The sequence below is a fragment of the Eschrichtius robustus genome, chromosome 12 (genome assembly GCF_028021215.1).
Source record: "Eschrichtius robustus isolate mEscRob2 chromosome 12, mEscRob2.pri, whole genome shotgun sequence".
NCBI lineage: Eukaryota > Metazoa > Chordata > Mammalia > Artiodactyla > Eschrichtiidae > Eschrichtius > Eschrichtius robustus.
This window is the reverse complement of record NC_090835.1, coordinates 105339087-105361013: the sequence shown is the minus strand read 5'-3', so window position 1 is coordinate 105361013 and position 21927 is coordinate 105339087. Positions and strand designations below refer to the sequence as shown.

At 49.7% G+C, this 21927-nt stretch overlaps 1 protein-coding gene across 2 annotated transcripts in view; it reads left to right on the top strand.

Moving 5' to 3' along the window:
• The window catches only part of CDYL (chromodomain Y like), a 157075-nt gene that overhangs the window by 131335 nt on the left and 3813 nt on the right, over positions 1–21927 (top strand). For both annotated transcript variants that reach the window (XM_068558375.1, XM_068558374.1), the window contains exons 3-5: positions 6330–6586; positions 7892–8064; positions 13314–13524. In XM_068558375.1, the coding sequence (XP_068414476.1) occupies positions 6330–6586; positions 7892–8064; positions 13314–13524 (641 nt within the window). The remainder of the gene's footprint in view (positions 1–6329; positions 6587–7891; positions 8065–13313; positions 13525–21927) is intronic.

Here is a 21927-nt window from a genome sequence, read left to right as displayed (position 1 = left end):
ACTCTTCATCGCGGTGCGTGGGCCTCTCACTATCGCGGCCTCTCACGTTGCGGAGCACAGGCTCCAGACGCGCAGGCTCAGTAATTGTGGCTCACGGGCCCGGCCACTCCGCGGCATGTGGGATCCCCCCAGACCAGGGCTCGAACCCGTGTCCCCTGCACCGGCAGGCAGACCCCCAACCACTGCGCCACCAGGGAAGCCCTAAAATGGCTTTTATACACCCTCCATCCTTAGGCGTTCTTTTGCTCTTTAAAGAATGAGTTGTTCGCAGTATGTTTTCCCCAGGGCAGATTCTGTGCCAGTGGCTACTTGGTACAAAGTTGTGGAGCGCCCTGGCCCTGGCTCAGTGAGTGAGGCTCCAGCTCATCTTAGGAAGCTGGGATGCAGGTGGTCCTGCCTGGATCCTGGAGCAGATGGTGGTACCTGATTGATTCCCAAGAGGGGATGTCAGAGCCATGAAAGAGACCCAACTATGGAAAATCTTGGTTATTCACCTGATGCATTTTTATTTAAGTTGGGTTTTTTTGTTTTGTTTTTTTTTTTTGGTTATTGTTTTGTAGGGAAAATACTTTCATAAAAGGTTTGAGGAGAGCTCTTGTGGTTGTGGTCTTGGTCACAGCCAGTGTGTTATCAAAACTAGAAGGCAGAGAAGCAGTGAGGCTGATGGAGGTCAAGCTAGAGGTGAAAGACTGGAAAGCGGGCGGATGGAGAAAGCAGGGCAGGGAGGGGCCAGGGACTGGACGTGACGTGAGCGTGCAGGGCAGTGATCACGGGTCTGTCCCTGCTCACTCCCACCCCACAGGTCTCCAGCCGAGTCAGGACAGTGACCCGGCAGCCTGCTCTCCCCTCCAGCCACCCACCTCCCAGGGTGGCACCAGCCAGCGAGGGACACCCTGCGGATGCTGCTGAGAAAGCAGGAGGCGTGCTGACCGGGTGGCGAGGGCTCGAACCTCAGGCTTATTTATTGGGTCAGGTGTATCCCAAGTGTCAGAGGCAGTGCTGGGTGCCCTCCTGCTCTGGGGAGTCACCTCTTACAGCCCAAGGTGGCGAGCTTCCAGCAGGCTCAGCCGGAGGTGAAGCGGGGGGACCAAGTCCAGGTTGGGGCCCAGAAGCACAGCCCAAGCTTTCTCACAGTGGGCGCTGCGTGCACAGGTGCTCAGATGGTTCCTGATATATCAGTCGCGTTGGAGCAAAGCATTATAGGAGCACCGACGATATGTTAATGTCTCTTATGAAGACAGCCAAGAGTGAGCCTATAAACTTTAAATCCAGAGATCCCCATGGACAGGGAACTGTAATTGAAGGAGTTGCAGCAGAGACTTTTATAACGATTTACAAAGGATTCACTGAATGTGTTATGGAAACAAGGGATGCTAATGTTTAAAGCCTACCTTTAGTTCCACGTTCGTTTGAAAAGTTTTCTGGTAGTGAATTCAGTTTGCAGATTATATAATCTGAATAAAATGATAGGCTTTTATATCATTAAATAGGATTAGGTTCCATGAGTGTGGATAACAACATTTGGAAATGTTAGACTCCATAAAGGAGGGCTGATAATTCTGTAGACACTGTAGTGCTTGCTCTCTAACTTTAGACTAAAGAAGTAATGGCCGTGAACATCCAGGAGGCCTAGGTCCTTTCCTTCTTCCAGCCTCCTGGCCTCCTCACCTTCAGTCCGCGTTCCCGGGTCAGCATTTCCCCGCAGCGTGGAAGTCACCTCCAGACAGAAGGCCCAGTGGGTCATCGGGCTCACCTGCCCCCTTCATGCTGGCAACGCGGTCCTGCACTGCCTGTTGTCTGCTGTCTGAAATGGTCATGTGGTGGTTTGTTCTGTTTTCTGGGTCTCACTGGCCTCATGAGGAAATCCAGACACCATTTCTCTATCATGGTCGGAAGCACATTTCACGTTAGAGACATGCTTTTTGAAGCAGTGAATTTTTAAATTTTATTTATTTATTTGGTTGCACCGGGTCTTAGTTGCAGCTCAGAGGCTCCTTAGTTGCAGCATGCAAACTCTTAGTGGCGGCATGCATGTGGGATCTAGTTCCCTGACCAGCGATCAAACCCAGGCCCCCTGCATTGGGAGCGCAGAGTCTTAACCACTGCGCCACCAGGGAAGTCCCTTGAAGCAGTGAATTTTAACAGGTTAGCAGCACATGTTTGAGGGTATCTTTTTTTTTCTTTTTTTTTTTTTTGGCTGCGTTGGGTCTTTGTTGCTGCGCGCAGGCTTTCTCTAGTTGTGGCGAGCGGGGGCTACTCTTCGTTGCAGTGTACGGGCTTCTCACTGCGGTGGCTTCTCTTGTTGTGGAGCACGGGCTTTAGGCACGTGGGCTTCAGTAGTTGTGGCACGTGGGCTCAGTAGTTGTGGCTCACGGGCTCTAGAGTGCAGGCTCAGTAGTTGTGGCTCACGGGCTTAGTTGCTCTGCAGCATGTGGGATCTTCGCAGACCAGGGCTCAAACCCGTGTCCCCTGGATTGGCAGGTGGATTCTCAACCACTGCGGCACCAGGGAGGCCCCTGAGGGTATCTTTTTTGCTCTTAGGATGTTTTAAAAGAAAACCGTTTTTCGGGAGAGACGCTGAGTGAGTTTTTCCTAGCTGGATTTCACACCGGTTCCTTGTAGGAAAGCGCCTCGTGGTCCCGGCGTCCGACTCCCTCAGGAGCTGTCAGCTCACGAGGCAGCTTTTGCCTCCTGTGTTTCCCTCAGAGCCTGGGTCACACCGTGTCGCACGATGGTTTCCATCGTGGAGGACGCCTGTTCCTGAATCTCAGTGTTTGCCTGTTAGTTGAGTCCTTGGCAGTGGCTTCTGCTCTGAAGTGTGGCACTCCTGCCCCCGATTGTCACGAGGCTGGGTGGGCTGCAGGCCTCCTCCTCTGAGTGCAGGGGGCTGGGCTGAAGGGGCGTTGGGGTCCCCTCCCCTCATCTGCTTGGTCAGTGGCGACCGCGTGTTCCAAGCACCGGGGGTGCGGCCGTGAATGAGACAGACAGGGACCCTGCTCTCAGGAGCTTACGGAGCGTAAGTAGAAGTCAGCTGAGACACAATGAGCTGGGGTGAGGAGCACCGCGAGGGAAACAGACCGGGCCGCGTGGATGCTGACGGGGGCGCCGCAAGCGTGGGGGCCGGGGCCTCCCGAGGAGCTGCCGCGCAGATGAGCAGACACAAGCAGCCGTCTGGAGCTCTAGGGCCAGAACGTTCTAGGCAGAGGGAAGAGCGAGTCCAGAGGCCCTGGGGGAGCACAGACCTGGACGGGGGACGCACGTCACGGGGGACGTGGCCCAGTGCTGGCGCCTGTGAGTCTGAGGTCAGTCCTGCTGTGAGCACTTCTCCACCTGAACAGGGTCCTACAGGCAGGTAACAGAGGGTCCCGGGGGTCATATTGGCGTGGGGTTGGGGGTTGAGCCACTCAGCAGAGCTCTAACAGGGACATGAAGGCCAGAGTCAGCAGTGCTGGTTGGCATGAGCCAACAGAAATCCACGGGTAAATTTGCAGAACCACGGAGAGCTCCGGGGGACCTGCTGCCTCAAATATGTTGAGCTTTTTCCAAAGCTCACGTATCAAGGCTACATGGACCCATAGCCTAGAAACCCTGCTTTTGTGGAAGGAAGCCACCAGGAAAACTCTTGGAGAGTCGAGGAGTGTGTGGCTTTACCCTGCGAAGCAGGAGCAGGTCGGGGTGGAAGGGCCGATCCGAAGCCAGCGGCATTGCCCTGGTGGACGGCGGGCACCCGGCACGCAGAGGGCTTCCCCGTGTCACCAGGCTCGTTCTTGCCGCTTTGACACAGCACCTGTTAACTCACTCAGGGTTGGTAACGTCAAGATCCAAACACACCCGCAAGTGCCGCCCCAAGAATCTGCTCCTCCGGGAAGTGCCGGACCCCCAGACGGGCCGCCCGTTACCCTTCACCCGGGCCGGGTGGCCTCCCTGCCTGCCTCTGCATGGGCTTATTCCTGATGCGGCCTCTTTTTAGGCAGGGGAATCATCATCGTCTGTCACGTAAATACCAGTCTCGCTCACCTGCAGTTGTTCTTCTGGGGTCTTTAAAACTGCATTTTAACAAATTCTCGGTTTGAATATTTATGTTTTTTGCATAACAGTTTTTGTCTGTCGTACACTGAATCTTGCATTCTGGCTTCTGCCCTCCGGTGAGACCACTTCCCGGGTTTAATAGTGGCCTCTCATCCCCCCCCCCACCAACCCGCCCCATGACCTCCCCGTTCCCCTCCTCCTCCTCTCTGTGGCGTACGCCACTGTTGACGCATCCTCGCCGCGTGGCGCCTCTCCCTCCCCTTGGGCAGCCCGGGGCTGCCTTCCTGGCCCTGCGCGTGGCCCTCCCCGCTCCCAGGCGGGCTCGCTGCTCATCTCCCCTTCACTGCTCCTGCTTCTCGGCTCCGCTGTCATTTCTGGACACCCGCTCCGCTTACCACAAGCCCCACTGCTGGGCTCTGCAGCTTCTTCACTCCAGCGGTAACTGGAGAAAACCACGCTTGCCTGTGACACTCCCTGCAGACGCCCCGTCTCCCGGGCACCGGGCTCAGTGGTTAGCCTCATCCGTGGCCCGTTCCTCCCCGCACCCGGGAAGTTGTCCGTTCGTGTAGACTCCGGCTCAGGGCAGATGGGCAGAGGGAGAGGTGGGGACAGCAAGGACAGCCCAGGCGAGGCTGTGACGGGCGTGAGAAGAGAGGGCAGTGCTGGGAAGAGCAGCTCAGAGCGGAGAACGTCTGTAAGCACAGATGGGAGGGTGGGGGGACCTGGTAGCGGAGAGGCTGAAGGTTAAAAGAAACAGAAAGGATCCTTGCTGGCTTCCTCAGAAAGATTCAGCAGTGCCCTGTCTCACTGGTAACAGCTTATCAAATGCTCTTTCCGTTACAGATCCTTTAGAAACTTATCCTACAGATTGGCCAGCACATGGGAAGGGACAACACAAGCCAAGGTTATGCATTGCAGCATTATTTGTAGTATCAAAGAATTGCTGGTAAAATGCATTACAGAAATCCAAAACACTGTGTCTCATATGCCACCATTTGTGTTTGTTAAAGGCAGGTGAGAGAGAAGCATTTAAATTCATATTTGCTGATATCCACCTAGGGCACTCTGTGAGACACCTGGAAACCAGACACAGTGGCTGTGGAGGGCAGGGGGTCGTGGGCTGATGGGGGAGGCCTATTACCATGTACCTTCTTATAGTCTCAGCGTCTTGCACCATATATTTATTAGAACTTCTCCCAGATTTTCCCAAAAATGAATTTATTTCGAATTCTTAAAACCTCCAAAGTAGTTCTACTAACTGAATGAAAGTCAACCTGTTTAACCAGGGAGATGACCTGACTTCTCCAAACATCCATTCACAAGTCTTCTCCAGCGGCTCCGGCTTGTCTTCTTTCACTTCGCAGGAAATATTCCTGACTCGTAATTCATCCCGCTCTTCTCCTCAGAGAACTTCTCTCCTTGCTCATTTTATCAGTAAAGCCTGATCCAGTTCCTTGCATTTCTTTCCCTTTCTTCCTGCACCCAAAGGCTCTATACATTCATTACCAGGTTAGATAATATTTAGACAATTCACACCAATAGGAGCATAATTATTTGCCTTAACACCTGAGCCCTTAGCCTGACATTTCTTGGTAACTCTAAGAAAGTATCAAAACTCTTGACTTTACCGTATTAAGCAGCACTGAGTCCGGAAGGCCGTGTCTTAAGGCTGAGTGAAGCACAGCAGTCAGGCTGACACACAGCAACCTACCGAGGAGGGAGAAGTAGCGGGACGTCTTCGGTGGCAGGAGAGAGCGCTGTCTCCAGCCGTTGAAAAGGCTGATTGACAGTGTAGTAGAACTGGGACCAGTGGACAGAGTGGCCCGAGGGGGTGGTGGACCCGCAGAAACGGGGGGGGCTGCTTCATGCGTCTGTACGAGTGGCTCTTCATCCAGAAGAAATTTCGGCTAAATGGCAGGTAGCCTCGGCTCTAATAATAAGATATTTCTTTGAAGCAGTTTCCATCCTTCTTTCAACTTCGCAAGCCCGGAGTATGTCCTCTTCATGAGACCCATTCTAGTTCAGTTCCATTCCTCAAAAGTCTCAAATTTTGCAGCTTCTTTTCAGCACGTTCCTTCCCATCTCTGTTTTATTAGGCGGGATCAGTGCGAGGGTGATTTCCTCGTCAGACTTGGAAGGCAAACAAACGCCTTTCAAAGTAGCCTCTCCAAAGGTTCTACTTTTTAACCTTCTTAAATTAACACAGTCGATCCTGGGTCTGTCGCAAGCATTTTTCCCTAATTCAAAGGCGAGTTGATGGCAAGACCTCACCGACTGCTGTGCTTTCGGACCCCTGGCAGGTTCCTCCCCATTCATGGACGCGCTGACGGCCAACGGGACGACCAACCTGCAGACGTCAGTCACGGGCGTGACGGCCGGGAAGAGGAAATTCATCGACGACAGACGAGACCAGCCCTTCGACAAGCGGCTGCGTTTCAGCGTGAGGCAGACGGAAAGTGCCTACAGGTACAGGGACATCGTCGTCCGGAAGCAGGACGGCTTCACTCACATCCTGCTGTCCACGAAGTCGTCCGAGAACAACTCTCTCAACCCAGAGGTGAGCGCCGTCCCTGGGGCCGCTCGGGGCCTCCTGCCTCTCGGGGCCTGCGGGGCCCGGTCCCTGCTCTCGTGCGCCCTTTCTCATCCCCCATCCCCACCCCGGGCTGTTTCACCCGACAGTGGAAGCCAGGGCAGCGCGGCAGGCCTGCTCCCCGTTATATGTGGGGACGGTGTGGTCCGGTGAGGGCCCGGCTTCCTGCTCGGGGCTCTGGCTGTGAACAGGGAGGTGGCGGTGGTGCCCCTGTGCTTCCACCTCCCGGCCAGGAGCTCTTCATCCATCGGGGGGGACAGGGGGCCTCCCTGAAGTCACGTGTAAAGCGTGTGCACACGCCATCCTGTAGCTTTTGTCAGGTCCCAGAGCTCTCTGTTCAGACAAGATTAAAGAGCCCCAGGTCCAGCCTTCCGAATATCTCACCATCCTTCCCAGTCGGTCCCAGCATTCCACGCAGTGGAACTTACAGCTGCAGTGGAACTTACAGCTGCAGTGATACCAGTGCATTTGTTACTGATCGTACCCGGTAAAGGCAGCTTCCCAGGATCGAGGGAGACTGGTGCTCGCAGAGCCTCGAAAACTTAGTTCTGTGAAGTGTCTAAAATCGGAAGTGTTTGAACCTGCACTATATCATGCCTAAAATTGTACGTTCTGGTAGTTGTTTGTTTCCTGCTTGTGAACAGCTAGGTCAAGCCTTTTCTGGAGGAGAAAACCAAACCACAGAAAGCTAGTGTGTCTGGCCAGGATCACGGGACAGACCAGCTCAGGGCTGGTCCCCGGTACATCGTTAGACCGTTGGTTATTTGTAAGTCCTTCACAGAGACCATTTTAAATGGTTTGTGCCCTTCTAAAATGCCTCCATGCTGATGTGCTTGTACTTATTACCCTTACGCACTAAACTTGGGGGTTTCTGTCCCAAGTGTGGAGGCTGGTGTCAAATGAAACCAAACAGAACCAAACTAGTAGTTTGTTTGAACTGGTTGCATGTGCCACCTGCTGTCCAAACTGTAGAAATGCCAAGGGGATATAATACGTAACTCACCCACCACCGAGAGCCGCAAGGACTGGACCGTTGAGTAACTCAGATTCACACATCTCTCTAGTTATGCTCCGTTCGTAATTTGTTACGTGATGATACTCTGTCCCCATTATTCCCAGTCGCTGGTTTCAGAAAATAAGAAACTTGCGAGTTACTTGGTAGATACAGGCAACAGTATCAGGCTGTAAATGCACTTTCCGTGGATCGAGATGGTCCAGTAGTAAGATGCCCTGAGGGTTCCCTTCGCGCCCGTGACGCCCGGTGCCTTTCAGGTGATGAAGGAAGTGCAGAGCGCCCTGAGCACAGCCGCCGCCGACGACAGCAAGCTGGTGCTGCTCAGCGCCGTGGGCAGCGTCTTCTGCTGCGGCCTCGACTTCATCTACTTCATCCGGCGCCTGACGGACGACCGGAAGAGAGAGAGCACGAAGATGGCCGAGGCCATCAGGTACGCACACCTGGTCCGCCGTGAACGCCGGCGTGACCCAGACCCCGTGGGGCGGGTCTGGACGGGCCTGCGAGCAGGGCGTGCGTCTCCTCCCCTGTGACTCGCTGGTAGCACAGTTGGTCAGATCTTCTGTCTCTGCTGTGGGCCACTTGCCTTGAGCAAATGACTCATGTCAAGGTTGGCTGGAGCCCAGCACACGCTCGATGGGGGGCGCTCCAGGGGCAGAGCGCAGGGTAGCACTGTGGCCGGGGTTTCGGCCGTCCGCGCTCCGTGTGCTCTGCCGCCAGCCCTGGAATAAAGACACTCTCTCTTTTTCACGTGGTAACTTACCGTTTGCTTGACTCTAAAATAAATCGGCTGGACTTTATGACACACTAGTTCCATAACATCACATGAGAAGGTTTTTTCAGTACAAGCAGTACACACAAGTTCATCCTGAGTTCCAGCTACACGTAAAACTAGATGATACAGATACACAGAGTTCCCTTTCTTTCACCCCCAACAAGGCATCCACTGTTTATTTGTATGTCTTCCCCAACCTTTTTCAAACATTTTCAGATGTGCATTCCATACACACACACACACAAATAATACAGGTGTATTGTTAATCCTCTCAAATAAGTGGAATTATATTGTGTGTTGTTTTGCAACTTTTCCCATTTAGCAGTGTAACTTTCGATATTTCTATTTCCTCTGTTTTCGGATTTTCTACTCCTATAACATAACGTTGCAGGAAGCTTTCTTTAGAACCACATGATTCTGCAATAAACATATGCAGGTACATATTTTGTATGTATTTCATGCTAATCACTATAAGCACAATTAAAAGTGTCTGATTTTTCAGAGGTTAATTTTATTCGAAGTGAATGAAACGCAGTCACCAGCCAGAACGACTATTGTACTGTCCTGCCTACCTCCCTAGAAATGTCATATCCCTAAGGGACCCCAAAGAACCCTTTGTGTGTCTTTGTCACTTACAGGATGAAAACATTTAAAGAAATGCGGACTCGCAAAGTGGCAATAACGTTGGTTGAATCTTCTCCAAGATCCTTGGTTGTTTGGAGAGTTGAAGTTGAGCTGCTTTCGATAATCATTGGGCCCCGCGTGGCTGAGACTCTAAGCACTGACGTTGAGGGCACTGGGCTTTCTGGTCCCTAAACCATTCGAGGGCTGCACAGCAGGACGGTGGAAGCCTTTTTCCTGTCTTGGCCTGGAGTAGGCGGGGCATCTCTCTCCAAAAGATCTCCCCAGATGGTTCCGATGGGCGCAGCCCCAAACAGCCCGTCAGAGGAGCCCTGGAACCCCACACCTTGGGACTATAGGGCATTGCCTTGGCCTTTTAGAATATTTTCAATAATTCTCAAAATTAACATGTTTTCTCATACTATATACACGTGCGTGCACGTATACAAGGCATTATCTGTTTGTTAATCTTTTCGAACATTACTACTATCTTTTAGGCTATCATAGGGTAGTTGTTTTTCCAAAAATAGTTTGAAATTTTATAATCTGATTTTATTAAGCATTGCTTCTGGCTTCCTAAATAATTTCAAACTTTCAGTGTACTAGATGGGACCACCTTGTTATTCAGTTTCAAAGTAAACTGCTTGATCAATGCACGTAATTCCTTGACAAGTCGTCAGTAACTTTAGGATAACTTGTAGATATTCCTAATTATTGACCCATCCCACCCTTTCAGGATGAATTATAGGAACTTACTGTTCATTTTTAAAATACAGATGCTTATGCCTCAGGTGGTGACTTTGAGTATTTTCCATAAGATCACACTGACTTTCCACCTGACTGTGTGATTTGGGGGCTCTGCTGAGTGAGAAGACAGGGTTTGTCGGCCTCCGTTCTGGCTCACTCCCCCCGTAGACGGTTCCCTGAGTTCCACTAATAAACTTTCTGGCCCGCTCCTCCAGGGTGGGGTTGCCCTTGACTGGGGCAAAGGCTTGTACTTTTGGGATTAGACAGAGTAGAGGAAGGATAGGTCAAGAGCGATCTCATGTATTGAACTTCTAGGTAACTTTAAATGCTTATTTTCTTCAGCCACCCACTCCATTTCCAAAACTCCAGACTCTCCTCATTCCCCACAAAAGGCTGAATTGGTATCCTAGGGGAAAGCCAAATCTTGCTTTAGGAAATCAGTTCTTCTTTAAATGATACATTTTTGTCAATGTGAATTTTTCTGAAGGCACTCAGGCAGGATCCAGAAATAGTTACACCAGATTGACTTAACCTTTACTTTTGCTCATTTGCATTGAAATTCATTTTTATGTGTGTAAGGTTGGCTTATACACATAAAGCTATTACTACGTGTATCTTTTGTTTCTGTGGCGTCTCGTCTCGAATTCCTTAAAACTTTGGGCAAAGGACATCAATCGCAGCGAGTTTCCAAAAGAAAGGTGGGAAATAGGAAGGTCAGGTCTAAACTATTAGATTCTTAAGTATCTGTAGGGGCTAATTCCGTTGCTGGGATTCTTGGCAGTAACCAGTTTGCAGATTAATTGTAATAAAAATACTCAGCGCATTAGTGATAAAAAGAGTTATTAGGCATCAGTTTATAATGTTAGGCTTTTGCAGTCTGTGCAGGACCAATAGCTGCTGCTTTGTGTCTGAAGGACCAGGAGCCTCCTCTCCCCAAAAGGAGGCGAGAGGAGCAGAGATTTGGGGGAGGGAGCAAAGCCAGAGAGGAAACGTCCCCTAGAACCTGACCTCTTCCCCATTCAGTCCCGTTCCAGACACTCTCGTGAAGGGGGAGCTCAGTTGAGAAATGGCAATGAACTGGCCCTTTACAGGTCAGTTCTTGGTTTCGCCAAAACAATTCCTAGACTGTTGTTCTTAGGCGATTTTCTAGCTTGGTGAGGTCTGTGGGGTAGTAAATGTTCTTCAAAAGAATGGAGAGAATTTCGGTTTTGTTTAATAGTCTTTTTGTGGCAAATATGATCTCTTTCCTTCCCTGCTGTTCCCAGCACAGCCTTTCACTCAATTCATAGGTAATCCAGAGGAAACCGAAGTTTAAAACTCAGTATGTTGCATTGAGCACATTTGAACGTTCATGCATTTTAAGTCCTAAAATACACTTGCTTTACGCCCCGCAAAGCAGTGGACAGACAGTCCCTGGCTGCCAGGCTCCCGAGAGCCATCCCGGGGCCTGAAGGCAGCTCCCGTCTCCCACCTCTGGCTGCCATGTGGCTAAGACTTCCTGGCTCGGGGACGTTTCTACTAAACAGAAAAGCAGTTCTATGAACTTCTGTTTGGGGTTTTTGGGGGGTTTTGTTTTTTTTTGTTTTATTTTCACACGAGAGGGGTTTCTCTGTGGACCGTGCTCGCTCTGGCGTCTCAGAGCTCATCAGACGGCGCAGTGGAATCCTCTGAGAAGGGGCGATGGTCTTCACTCCAGAGTGAGTCGGTTAATTCATACTCCTTCCAGAAAGAGCTCCGGGTTTAGATTCTCAATCCAAGCAAAAATAAAAATAAAATCATCTTCTTAGGGGGGAAAAATTCAGTTCCAATTTCTCCAGCCTGATTTTGCAATATGTATTTTAGAGGCAGATTTTTTTTTCTTTTATACTGACATGTAACGTGAGAAGGATTCATTCCTTGTACCGTTTCTCTATAGAATCCCTTTATTACACTGTTTTGATCACCTCTTTCATGTTAAGCTACCACTTTGCCCCTGTTCACGTGAGCAGATGAATGTGGGGCTACTTGGGGAAAACGTCTGCTTTGAATCAGGGAGACGGCAGTTACCTTCTCAAGGGTCGTTGGTAACTGAGCATAGAAAAGGCATTTCCGTCACCACTCGTTGACCCAGAATCCTCAAAAAGTGGCAGAACTGAAGTAGCTTCATGTACATGGTCTAGGATTATTTCAAGGACCTATCGTAAAGGTTGTCTGGCTCTCTTTGCGTCCTTAAAACCCAGTGTGATCTTCCTAACAGTGCCCCAGGCTCTCATTTAAAAGTCTCTGCAGCTCATTCATTTGAGTGACCTAATTCTCAATCCCCACAACCTTTGGGGACCCTGGGGCAGGCTGAGGTCTGTGCTGACTGCAGGGGCTTTTGAGAAGAGTCCCCAGAGTGAGGCCTGCAGGCTGCCAAACTCTGGGGTCCCCTCCCCCTTACTTACACACACTCCCTCCCTCCCTCCAAACCTCCCCACCCTGCCGTCCAAAAAGGACACGACCCTTCGTGCCAGTGTTTGGGGAGGAGGGGAGACTAGATGCTAAGTTGTGATTTTCAGAGACCATCTGAACAGATCTGCCTTCTTTTTAAATTGCTGAATTGTAGGGAGAAGCACCCAGACTGTTATTTTTGGTGCTAAAGCTGGGGGTCGTCAGCTTTAGAATTTGCAGTTCTGGACAGAATTCTGATCTAGAACATAGCTGGCCCTAAAGGCATGATCCTGTATTTATTTTGGGTGTGTTTGCCCTTTTCTTCACGTTAAATCTTCACAAGACGCAACCTCTGAACGTAGTTAGCTTCTGGTGCGGGGGAGGGAGACGCACCCTCTGGCCCTGAACCGAAGCGCAGAGCAGCCCGCCTTCCCAGCCTGACCCTCCAGCAGATCCCACCGGTGTCGGTGGGGCCGTGTGAGAACCCACACCCTCTGTGTCCGGGTCGTGCGATGCTTTTGTCGGGTCTCACGTCTCACACGAGCCTGGGAGCTTCTCATCCCTACGTCCCCCAACTCATTCCATCTAGTTCTGTATAAACTCAGGAAATATCTGTGTTTCCAGTTAATCAGTGAGCCGTCTGAAATCACAGACCGAGTCCAGACCTGGGACTGGAACCCTGGGGTTCCTGACCCCAGGCCCCGCGTCTCTGCCCAGCACAGGCTACCGCAGTGACCCCAGGCCAGGTCTCCTCTGGGAGAGCTGCTGGACCGGTCCTCCGAAGCCCATCGTGTTTCCTGGGCTCCTCCTGCCGTCAGCGGAAGACAGGCTGGCCCTGGAGCCCAAGCCGAGAGCACCTTCCGCTGTGCTGTTCCCGCAGAATTCACACAGGTCCTGTGGCGACAGCCACCCTGGCCTGGCTTCCAGGGCACCGTTAAGCCTTTGCAGCACACGGTAACGGTACATAGACCCAGGGCCCCCCGGCAGCGGGGAAGAAGGCCATCGGCGAATTCCAAGTCACGGTGATGCCCACAGAGTTCGCATCTTGGTGTATTGAATTCCATAGAAGTAGATTTTTCTGTTGCTCAAATATGCAGTGTTTTCAGTAATTCCCCTATTTTCCATTTTAGAAACTTCGTGAATACTTTCATTCAGTTTAAGAAGCCTATTATTGTAGCCGTGAACGGCCCAGCCATTGGACTAGGGGCGTCCATACTGCCTCTCTGTGACGTGGTTTGGGCCAACGAAAAGGCTTGGTTCCAAACACCCTACACTACCTTCGGACAGAGTCCAGATGGCTGTTCCACCGTGATGTTTCCCAAGATTATGGGAGGAGCATCTGTGAGTACCTCTTTTTAAAAAATCATCTTAGAAAACTTCCTGAAGAAGTCTAGTGTGGTTACTGTTTTTCTAAATATATACAAGGTGTCATTCTTGGGGGGGGCTTTCTATCAAATGCACTTGTAATTCAGTTCTTGTTCTTAAATCATGAAATCACATTCTTAATTCAGGAGCTCGTGGAAGGTTTTCATGGTTTGGTTCATACACTGTTTATGGAAGAGGCCCTCCTGCCGTGAGGAGTCTCTGTCTCTGCGTAATTAACACCGATACCCACGAGTAGTTAAATACCCAGTTTGTGACCCAAAGGAACCAGAGTTTGCAATCAACAGGTTCTTTTTTTTTTTTTTTTTTAAACATCTTTATTGGAGTATAATTGCTTTACAATGGTGTGTTAGTTTCTGCTTTATAACAAAGTGAATCAGTTATACATATACATATGTTCCCATATCTCTTCCCTCTTGCGTCTCCCTCCCTCCCACCCTCCCTATCCCACCCCTCTAGGTGGTCACAAAGCACGGAGCTGACCTCCCTGTGCTATGCGGCTGCTTCCCACTAGCTATCTATTTTACATTTGGTAGTGTATATATGTCCATGACACTCTCTCACCCTGTCACATCTTACCCCTCCCCCTCCCCGTATCCTCAAGTCCATTCTCTAGTAGGTCTGTGTCTTTATTCCCGTCTTGCCACTAGGTTCCTTATGACTTTTTTTTTTTTTCCTTAGATTCCATATATATGTGTTAGCATACTGTATTTGTTTTTCTCTTTCTGACTTACTTCACTCTGTATGACAGACTGTAGGTCCATCCACCTCACTACAAATACCTCCATTTCGTTTCTTTTTATGGCTGAGTAATATTCCATTGTATATATGTGCCACATCTTCTTTATCCATTCATCTGTCGATGGACACTTAGGTTGCTTCCATGTCCCGGCTATTGTAAATAGAGCTGCAGTGAACATTGTGGTACATGACTCTTTTTGAATTATGGTTTTCTCAGGGTATATGCCCAGTAGTGGGATTGCTGGGTCGTATGGTAGTTCTATTTGTAGTTTTTTAAGGAACCTCCATACTGTTCTCCATAGTGGCTGTATCAATTTACATTCCCACCAACAGTGCAAGAGGGTTCCCTTTCCTCCACACCCTCTCCAGCATTTATTGTTTCTAGATTTTTTGATGATGGCCATTCTGACCGGTGTGAGATGATATCTCATTGTAGTTTTGATTTGCATTTCTCTAATGATTAATGATGTTGAGCATTCTTTCATGTGTCTGTAGGCCATCTGTATATCTTCTTTGGAGAAATGTCTATTTAGGTCTTCTGCCCATTTTTGGATTGGGTTGTTCGTTTTTTTGTTATTGAGCTGCGTGAGCTGCTTGTAAATCTTGGAGATTAATCCTTTGTCAGTTGCTTCATTTGCAAATATTTTCTCCCATTCTGAGGGTTGTCTTTTGGTCTTGTTTATGGTTTCCTTTGCTGTGCAAAAGCTTTTAAGTTTCATTAGGTCCCATTTGTTTATTTGTGTTTTTATTTCCATTCCTCTAGGAGGTGGGTCAAAAAGGATCTTGCTGTGATTCATGTCATAGAGTGTTCTGCCTGTGTTTTCCTCTGAGAGTTTGATAGTGTCTGGCCTTACATTTAGGTCTTTAATCCATTTTGAGTTTATTTTTGTGTATGGTGTCAGGGAGTGTTCTAAGTTCATACTTTTACATGTAGCTGTCCAGTTTTCCCAGCACCACTTATTGAAGAGGCTGTCTTTTCTCCATTGTATATGCTTGCCTCCTTTATCAAAGATGAGATGACCATATGTGCGTGGGTTTATCTCTGGGCTTTCTATCCTGTTCCATTGATCTATGTTTCTGTTTTTGTGCCAGTTCCATACTGTCTTGATTACTGTAGCTTTGTAATATAGTCTGAAGTCAGGGATCCTGATTCCTCCAGCTCCATTTTTCGTTCTCAAGATTGCTTTGGCTATTCGGGGTCTTTTGTGTTTCCATACAAATTGTGAAATTTTTGTTCTAGTTCTGTGAAAAATGCCAGTGGTAGTTTGACAGGGATTGCATTGAATCTGTTGATTGCTTGGGGTAGTAGAGTCATTTTCACAATGTTGATTCTTCCAATCCAAGAACATGGTATATCTCTCCATCTATTTGTATCTTCTTTAATTTCTTTCATCAGTGTCTTATAATTTTCTGCATACAGGTCTTTTGTCTCCTTAGGTAGGTTTATTCCTAGGTATTTTATTCTTTTTGTTGCAGTGGTAAACAGGAGTGTTTTCTTAATTTCACTTTCAGATTTTTCGTCATTAGTGTATAGGAATGCAAGAGATTTCTGTGCATTAATTTTGTATCCTGCTACTTTACCAAATTCATTGATTAGCTCTAGTAGTTTTCTGGTAGCATCTTTAGGATTCTCTATGTATAGTATCATGTCATCTGCAAACAGTGACAGCTTTACTTCTTCTTTTCTGATTTGGATTCCTTTTATTTCTTTTTCTTCTCTGATTGCTGTGGCTAAAACTTCCAAAACTATGTTGAATAATAGTGGTGAGAGTGGGCAACCTTGTCTTGTTCCTGATCTTAGTGGAAATGGTTTTAGTTTTTCACCATTGAGAATGATGTTGGCTGTGGGTTTGTCATATGTGGCCTTTATTTTGTTGAGGTAAGTTCCCTCTATGCCTACTCTCTGGAGAGTTTTTATCATAAATGGGTGCTGAATTTTGTTGAAAGCTTTTTCTGCATCTTTTGAGATGATCATATGGTTTTTCTCCTTCAATTTGTTAATACGGTGTATCACGTTGATTGATTTGCGTATATTGACAAATCCTTGCATTCCTGGAATAAACCCCACTTATCCTTTTAATGTGCTGTTGGATTCTGTTTGCTAGTATTTTGTTGAGGATTTTTGCATCTGTGTTCATCAGTGATATTGGCCTGTAGTTTTCTTTCTTTGTGACATCTTTGTCTGGTTTTAGTATCAGGGTGGCGGTGGCCTCGTAGAATGAGTTGGGGAGTGTTCCTCCCTCTGCAATGTTTTTGGAAGAGTTTGAGAAAGATGGGTGTTAGCTCTTCTCTAAATGTTTGATAGAATTCGCCTGTGAAGCCATCTGGTCCTGGGCTTTTGTTTGTTGGAAGATTTTTAATCACAGTTTCAATTTCAGGGCTTGTGATTGGTCTGTTCATATTTTCTATTTCTTCCTGGTTCAGTCTCGGCAGGTTGTGCATTTCTAAGAATTTGTCCATTTCTTCCAGGTGGTCCATTTTATTGGCATAGGGTTGCTTGTAGTAATCTCTCTCTCATGACCCTTTGTATTTCTGCAGTGTCAGTGGTTACTTTTCCTTTTTCATTTCTAATTCTATTGAGTCTTCTCCCTTTTTTTCTTGATGAGTCTGGCTAATGGTTTATCAATTTTGTTTATCTTTTCAAAAAACCAGCTTTTAGTTTTATTGATCTTTCCTATTGTCTCCTTCATTTCTTTTTCATTTATTTCTGATCTGATCTTTATGATTTCTTTCCTTCTGCTAGCTTTGGGGTTTTTTTGTTCTTCTTTCTCTAATTGCTTTATGTGTAAGGTTAAGTTGTTTATTTGAGATGTTTCTTGAGGCAGTTGTATTGCTATAAACTTCCCTCTTAGCACTGCTTTTGCTGCATCCCATAGGTTTTGTGTCATCATGTTTTCATCGTCATTTGTTTCTAGGTATTTCTTGATTTCCCCTTTGATTTCTTCAGTGATCACTTCGTTAGTGTATTGTGTAGCCTCCATGTGTTTGTATTTTTTACAGATCTTTTCCTGTAATTGATATCTAGTCTCATAGCGTTGTGGTCGGAAAAGATACTTGATACCATTTCAGTTTGCTTAAATTTATTTACCAAGGCTTGATTTGTGACCCAAGATATGATCTATCCTGGAGAATGTTCCATGAGCACTTGAGAAAAATGTGTATTCTGTTGTTTTTGGGTGGAATGTCCTATAAATATCAATTAAGTCCATCTTGTTTAATGTATCATTTAAAGCTTGTGTTTCCTTATTTATTTTCATTTTGGATGATCTGTCCATTGGTGAAAGTGGGGTGTTCAAGTCCCCTACTATGATTGTGTTGCTGTCAATTTCCCCTTTTATGGCTGTTAGTATTTGCCTTATGCATTGAGGTGCTCCTACGTTGGGTGCATAAATATTTAGAATTGTTATACCTTCTTCTTGGATCGATCCCTTGATCATTATATAGTGTCCTTCTTTGTCTCTTGTAACATTCTTTATTTTAAAGTCTATTTTTGTCTGATATGAGAATTGCTACTCCAGCTTCCTTTTGATTTCCATTTGTACGGAATATCTTTTTCCATCACCTCCCTTTCAGTCTGTGTGTGTCCCTAGGTCTGAAGTGGGTCTCTTGTAGACAGCATATATACGGGTCTTGTTTTTGTATCCGTTCAGCCAGTGTATGTCTTTTGGTTGGAACATTTACTCCATTTACATTTAAGGTATTATCGATATGTATGTTCCTATTACAATTTTCTTAATTGTTTCGGGTTTGTTATTGTAGGTGTTTTCCTTCTCTTGTGTTTCTTGCCTGGAGAAGTTCCTTTAGCATTTGTTGTAAAGCTGGTTTGGTGGTGCTGAACTCTCTCAGCTTTTGCTTGTCTGTAAAGGTTTTAACTTCTCCATCGAATCTGAATGAGATCCTTGCTGGGTAGAGTAATCTTGGTTGTAGGTTTTTCTCCTTCATCACTTTAAATATGTCCTGCCACTCCCTTCTGGCTTGCAGAGTTTCTGCTGAAAGATCAGCTGTTAACCTTATGGGGATTCCCTTGTGTGTTATTTGTTGTTTTTCCCTTGCTGCTTTTAGTATTTTTTCTTTATATTTAATTTTTGATAGGTTGATTAATATGTGTCTTGGCGTGTTTCTCCTTGGATTTATCCTGTATGGGACTCTCTGTGCTTCCAGGACTTGATTAACTATTTCCTTTCCCATATTAGGGAAGTTTTCAACTATAATCTCTTCAAATATTTTCTCAGTCCCTTTCTTTTTCTCTTCTTCTTCTGGGACCCCTATAATTCGAATGTTGGTGCGTTTAATGTTGTCCCAGAGGTCTCTGAGACTGTCCTCAGTTCTTTTCATTCTTTTTTCTTTATCCTGCTCTGCAGTAGTTATTTCCACCATTTTATCTTCCAGGTCACTTATCCTTTCTTCTGCCTCAGTTATTCTGCTATTGATCCCATCTAGAGTATTTTTAATTTCATTTATTGTGTTGTTCATCGTTGCTTGGTTCCTCTTTAGGTCTTCTAGGTCCTTGTTAAGTGTTTCTTGCATTTTGTCTATTCTATTTCCAAGATTTTGGACCATCTTTACTATCATTATTCTGAATTCTTTTTCAGGTAGACTGCCTATTTCCTCTTCATTTGTTAGGTCTGGTGGGTTTTTGCCTTGCTGCTTCATCTGCTGTGTGTTTTTCTGTCTTCTCATTTTGCTTATCTTACTGTGTTTAGGGTCTCCTTTTCACAGGCTGCAGGTTCGTAGTTCCCTTTGTTTTTGGTGTCTGCCCCCAGTGGCTAAGGTTGGTTCAGTGGGTTGTGTAGGCTTCCTGGTGGAGGGGACTAGTGCCTGTGTTCTGGTGGATGAGGTTGGATCTTGTCTTTCTGGTGGGTAGGTCCACGTCTGGTGGTGTGTTTTGGGGTGTCTGTGGCCTTATTATGATTTTAGGCAGCCTCTGTGCTAATGGATGGGGCTGTGTTCCTGTCTTGCTAGTTGTTTGGCATAGGGTGTCCAGCAGTGTAGCTTGCTGGTTGTTGAGTGAAGCTGGGTCTTGATGTTGAGATGGAGATCTCTGAGAGATTTTCGCTGTTTGGTATTACGTGGAGCTGGGAGGTCTCTTGTGGACCAGTGTCCTGAAGTTGGCTCTCCCACCTCAGAGGCACAGCCCTGGTGCCTGGCTGGAGCACCAAGAGCCTTTCATCCACACAGCTGCTAGTGTTGGACGGTCTCCTGCAGAGGCGGGGGGTGGGGTGGCTCTGTTTCACCGTGGGGACAAGGACGCTGGCAGCAGAAGTTCTGGGAAGTACTCCTTGGCGTGAGCCCTCCCAGAGTCTGTCAATCAACAGGTTCTTGACCTAATAACCTGAAAGCTGCACTTTGAAGGGAAAGCATGAAGGAGCAAAGCTGCTTAGGATGAGAGGGCTTTTCCCACAGGATTGCGGGGGTTATTTCTTACCTGTTGAACCCACTGGTAACGAGAGTTTGTGTTTGCGTTGCAGCTTGTGGTTTGTAGAAAGGTCACGGTGTGTTCCTCACTCCTTGAGCCGTAATCGGGCACGGGCTGGGGTCCCGGGCTGGGGCCACAGGTGCAGAGACTGAGGGGGAGGCTGGCACGTGGCAGGCCCTGCAGAGCTTCGCCCCCGCCCCCGTGGGGAGCTCTGGGCACCTGTGGCCTGGGACACGCGTCCCGCCGTGGGCTGGAGTGGCTGGCTGCTGTGTCCGTCATCGCTGAGCTCGGGCTGCGGTGTTGCCCCGCGGCAGAGGGTCCCCAGGGCTCCTGGCGTCTGTGCCGACCGTCTCCAGCGGCTGGGCAGCCAGATCTGGGGGGCACAGCCGTGTCCAGCCGTCGCCCTTGTGCCGTGGGCTCCACCTCCTCCCGCCCGTGTGCGGGGCCGCGCCTCTGGGTGCAGGACTCCCCCCCCCCCCATGCCTGGGGGAGACGCAGAGGAGGATGAGACAGGGGTGCCCGCCTCAGGCGGGGGCCACCAGGTGACGAGGAAAAGGATGCTTGCATCCGCTCGTCATTGATGGTGGAAAAAGAGTAACTGCAGTTGGGAGAAGTAGGTGTCCTGGGCACCCGGTAACACTGGAGCAGCCCTGGCAGCAGGCACCGCCCACAAACGCCGCACAGCGCCTCCAGGGCGCCCGGTCGGACGACTCGCCGAGAGGCCGAGGAAGCATCGCGGCCTGGAGGGGCCTGACGGCCCAGGGCAGGGATCCTGGGTCCGAGAAAGGACGGCGGTGGGAAGCCTGGCGCGATTGGCAGAGGGTGCATGCCTCAGTCCCAAGAGCCTCGTGTTGACGGTAATTTCCTGGTTCTGGTCATCGCGAGGTGTCCCGTAAGGTGTTACCGTGAGGGACAGCTGGGGGACGGGTCCCAGGAGCTCTCTGTGCTGCTTTTATCATCTCTCCGTAAGTCTAAACTCACTCCTGAACAGAACGTTTGTAAAGGGTTTAAAGAAACGTAGAAGAGGAGGAGTTACGTGGGACCAGCCACAGCCCCCGTGGCCACATCTGGTCTCAGGGCCCTTCCTCCCCCTCTCCCTTCCTGCTCTAGCACCCCCCCAGCTGCCCCCTCTGCTGCCCTCAGTGGCCATCTTGGTGGGGGACGCTGGGCCCTGTGCCCGCCCAGGCCCGAGCCGCTGCCCTGGTCCGCGGACGGCTGCCATCGGGCGGGAGGACCACGGGGCTCTGGGGGCCCCCGTGCCCCCCTCCCCCTCCTCGCCTGCCCGGGCAGCAGTCGTGGCTTTAAGGCCAATGGGACCCTTGCTGGCAGCTGTGGCCCCTCTGGACCAGCCGCGCCCAGAGCTGCGAGGAGGGGAGATGGTGCCCCTGGGGATCAGCGGGAGGGAGGGTTGCCGTGGCCGTGCTGGCCTCCGCCCCTTGTCTCCCAGCCCGCGGGGACACAGAGGCCGGTGCCCGTCCTCCCGGAGTGCGCGGCCACCCACTGCCCGCCAGGCTGGCAGCCCCAGGAGGGGTGGGACGGGGCTTGGCCGGGGACCTGGGGCCGGAGCGGGGGAGGGTCTCTGGTCTGGGGCCACCCGAGCCCTGCAGGCGGGGCACAGTCCCAGGCTGGAGTGAGGACCGGCGGCGTGGCCAGCGGCCGGGCTCCTCAGGACCTGCCAGCTTGGCCCTGGTGTCCGGCTGGAGGTGCAGCGGGACAGCGGCTGCACCGGCCACTCGGTTCACGTGGCGGACGCCCCCTGCCGCCCCCCGCAAACCAGGCCTTCCCCGGGGGAGCCGCGTACGGCCAGGCACTGCTGCGGCAGGGGGGCCTGGGGGCCGCGCTTCCCCTGTGGGTCAGTTCAGAGCTGCCCCGCGTTGCCCTGTGCATCCCGCCGCCTGGAGTAGGAAGGCCGAGTCGGCCCAGGCGTTCCCGCGGCCGCAGGGAGGGGCGAGCCTGCTCTCGTGAAGGAAGCCAGGCAGCAGGGACGCAGCTCAGGACTGGCCGGAGGGGGGCGGTCGCGCCTGGCCGGCACTGCCCCCATGCCCGAGAGTCCAGAAGAGGGAAGGGGAGACGGGGTGGGGGGAGCGGGAAGTGACCTCCACCTGGCAGAAAACGATGTTCAAGGCAGTGACGGCGAGGGGGGCCCATGCAAGGGGCTGAAGGACGCCCGCCCCGTCACTCCCACTCCAGGCGGCCCGGGGCCC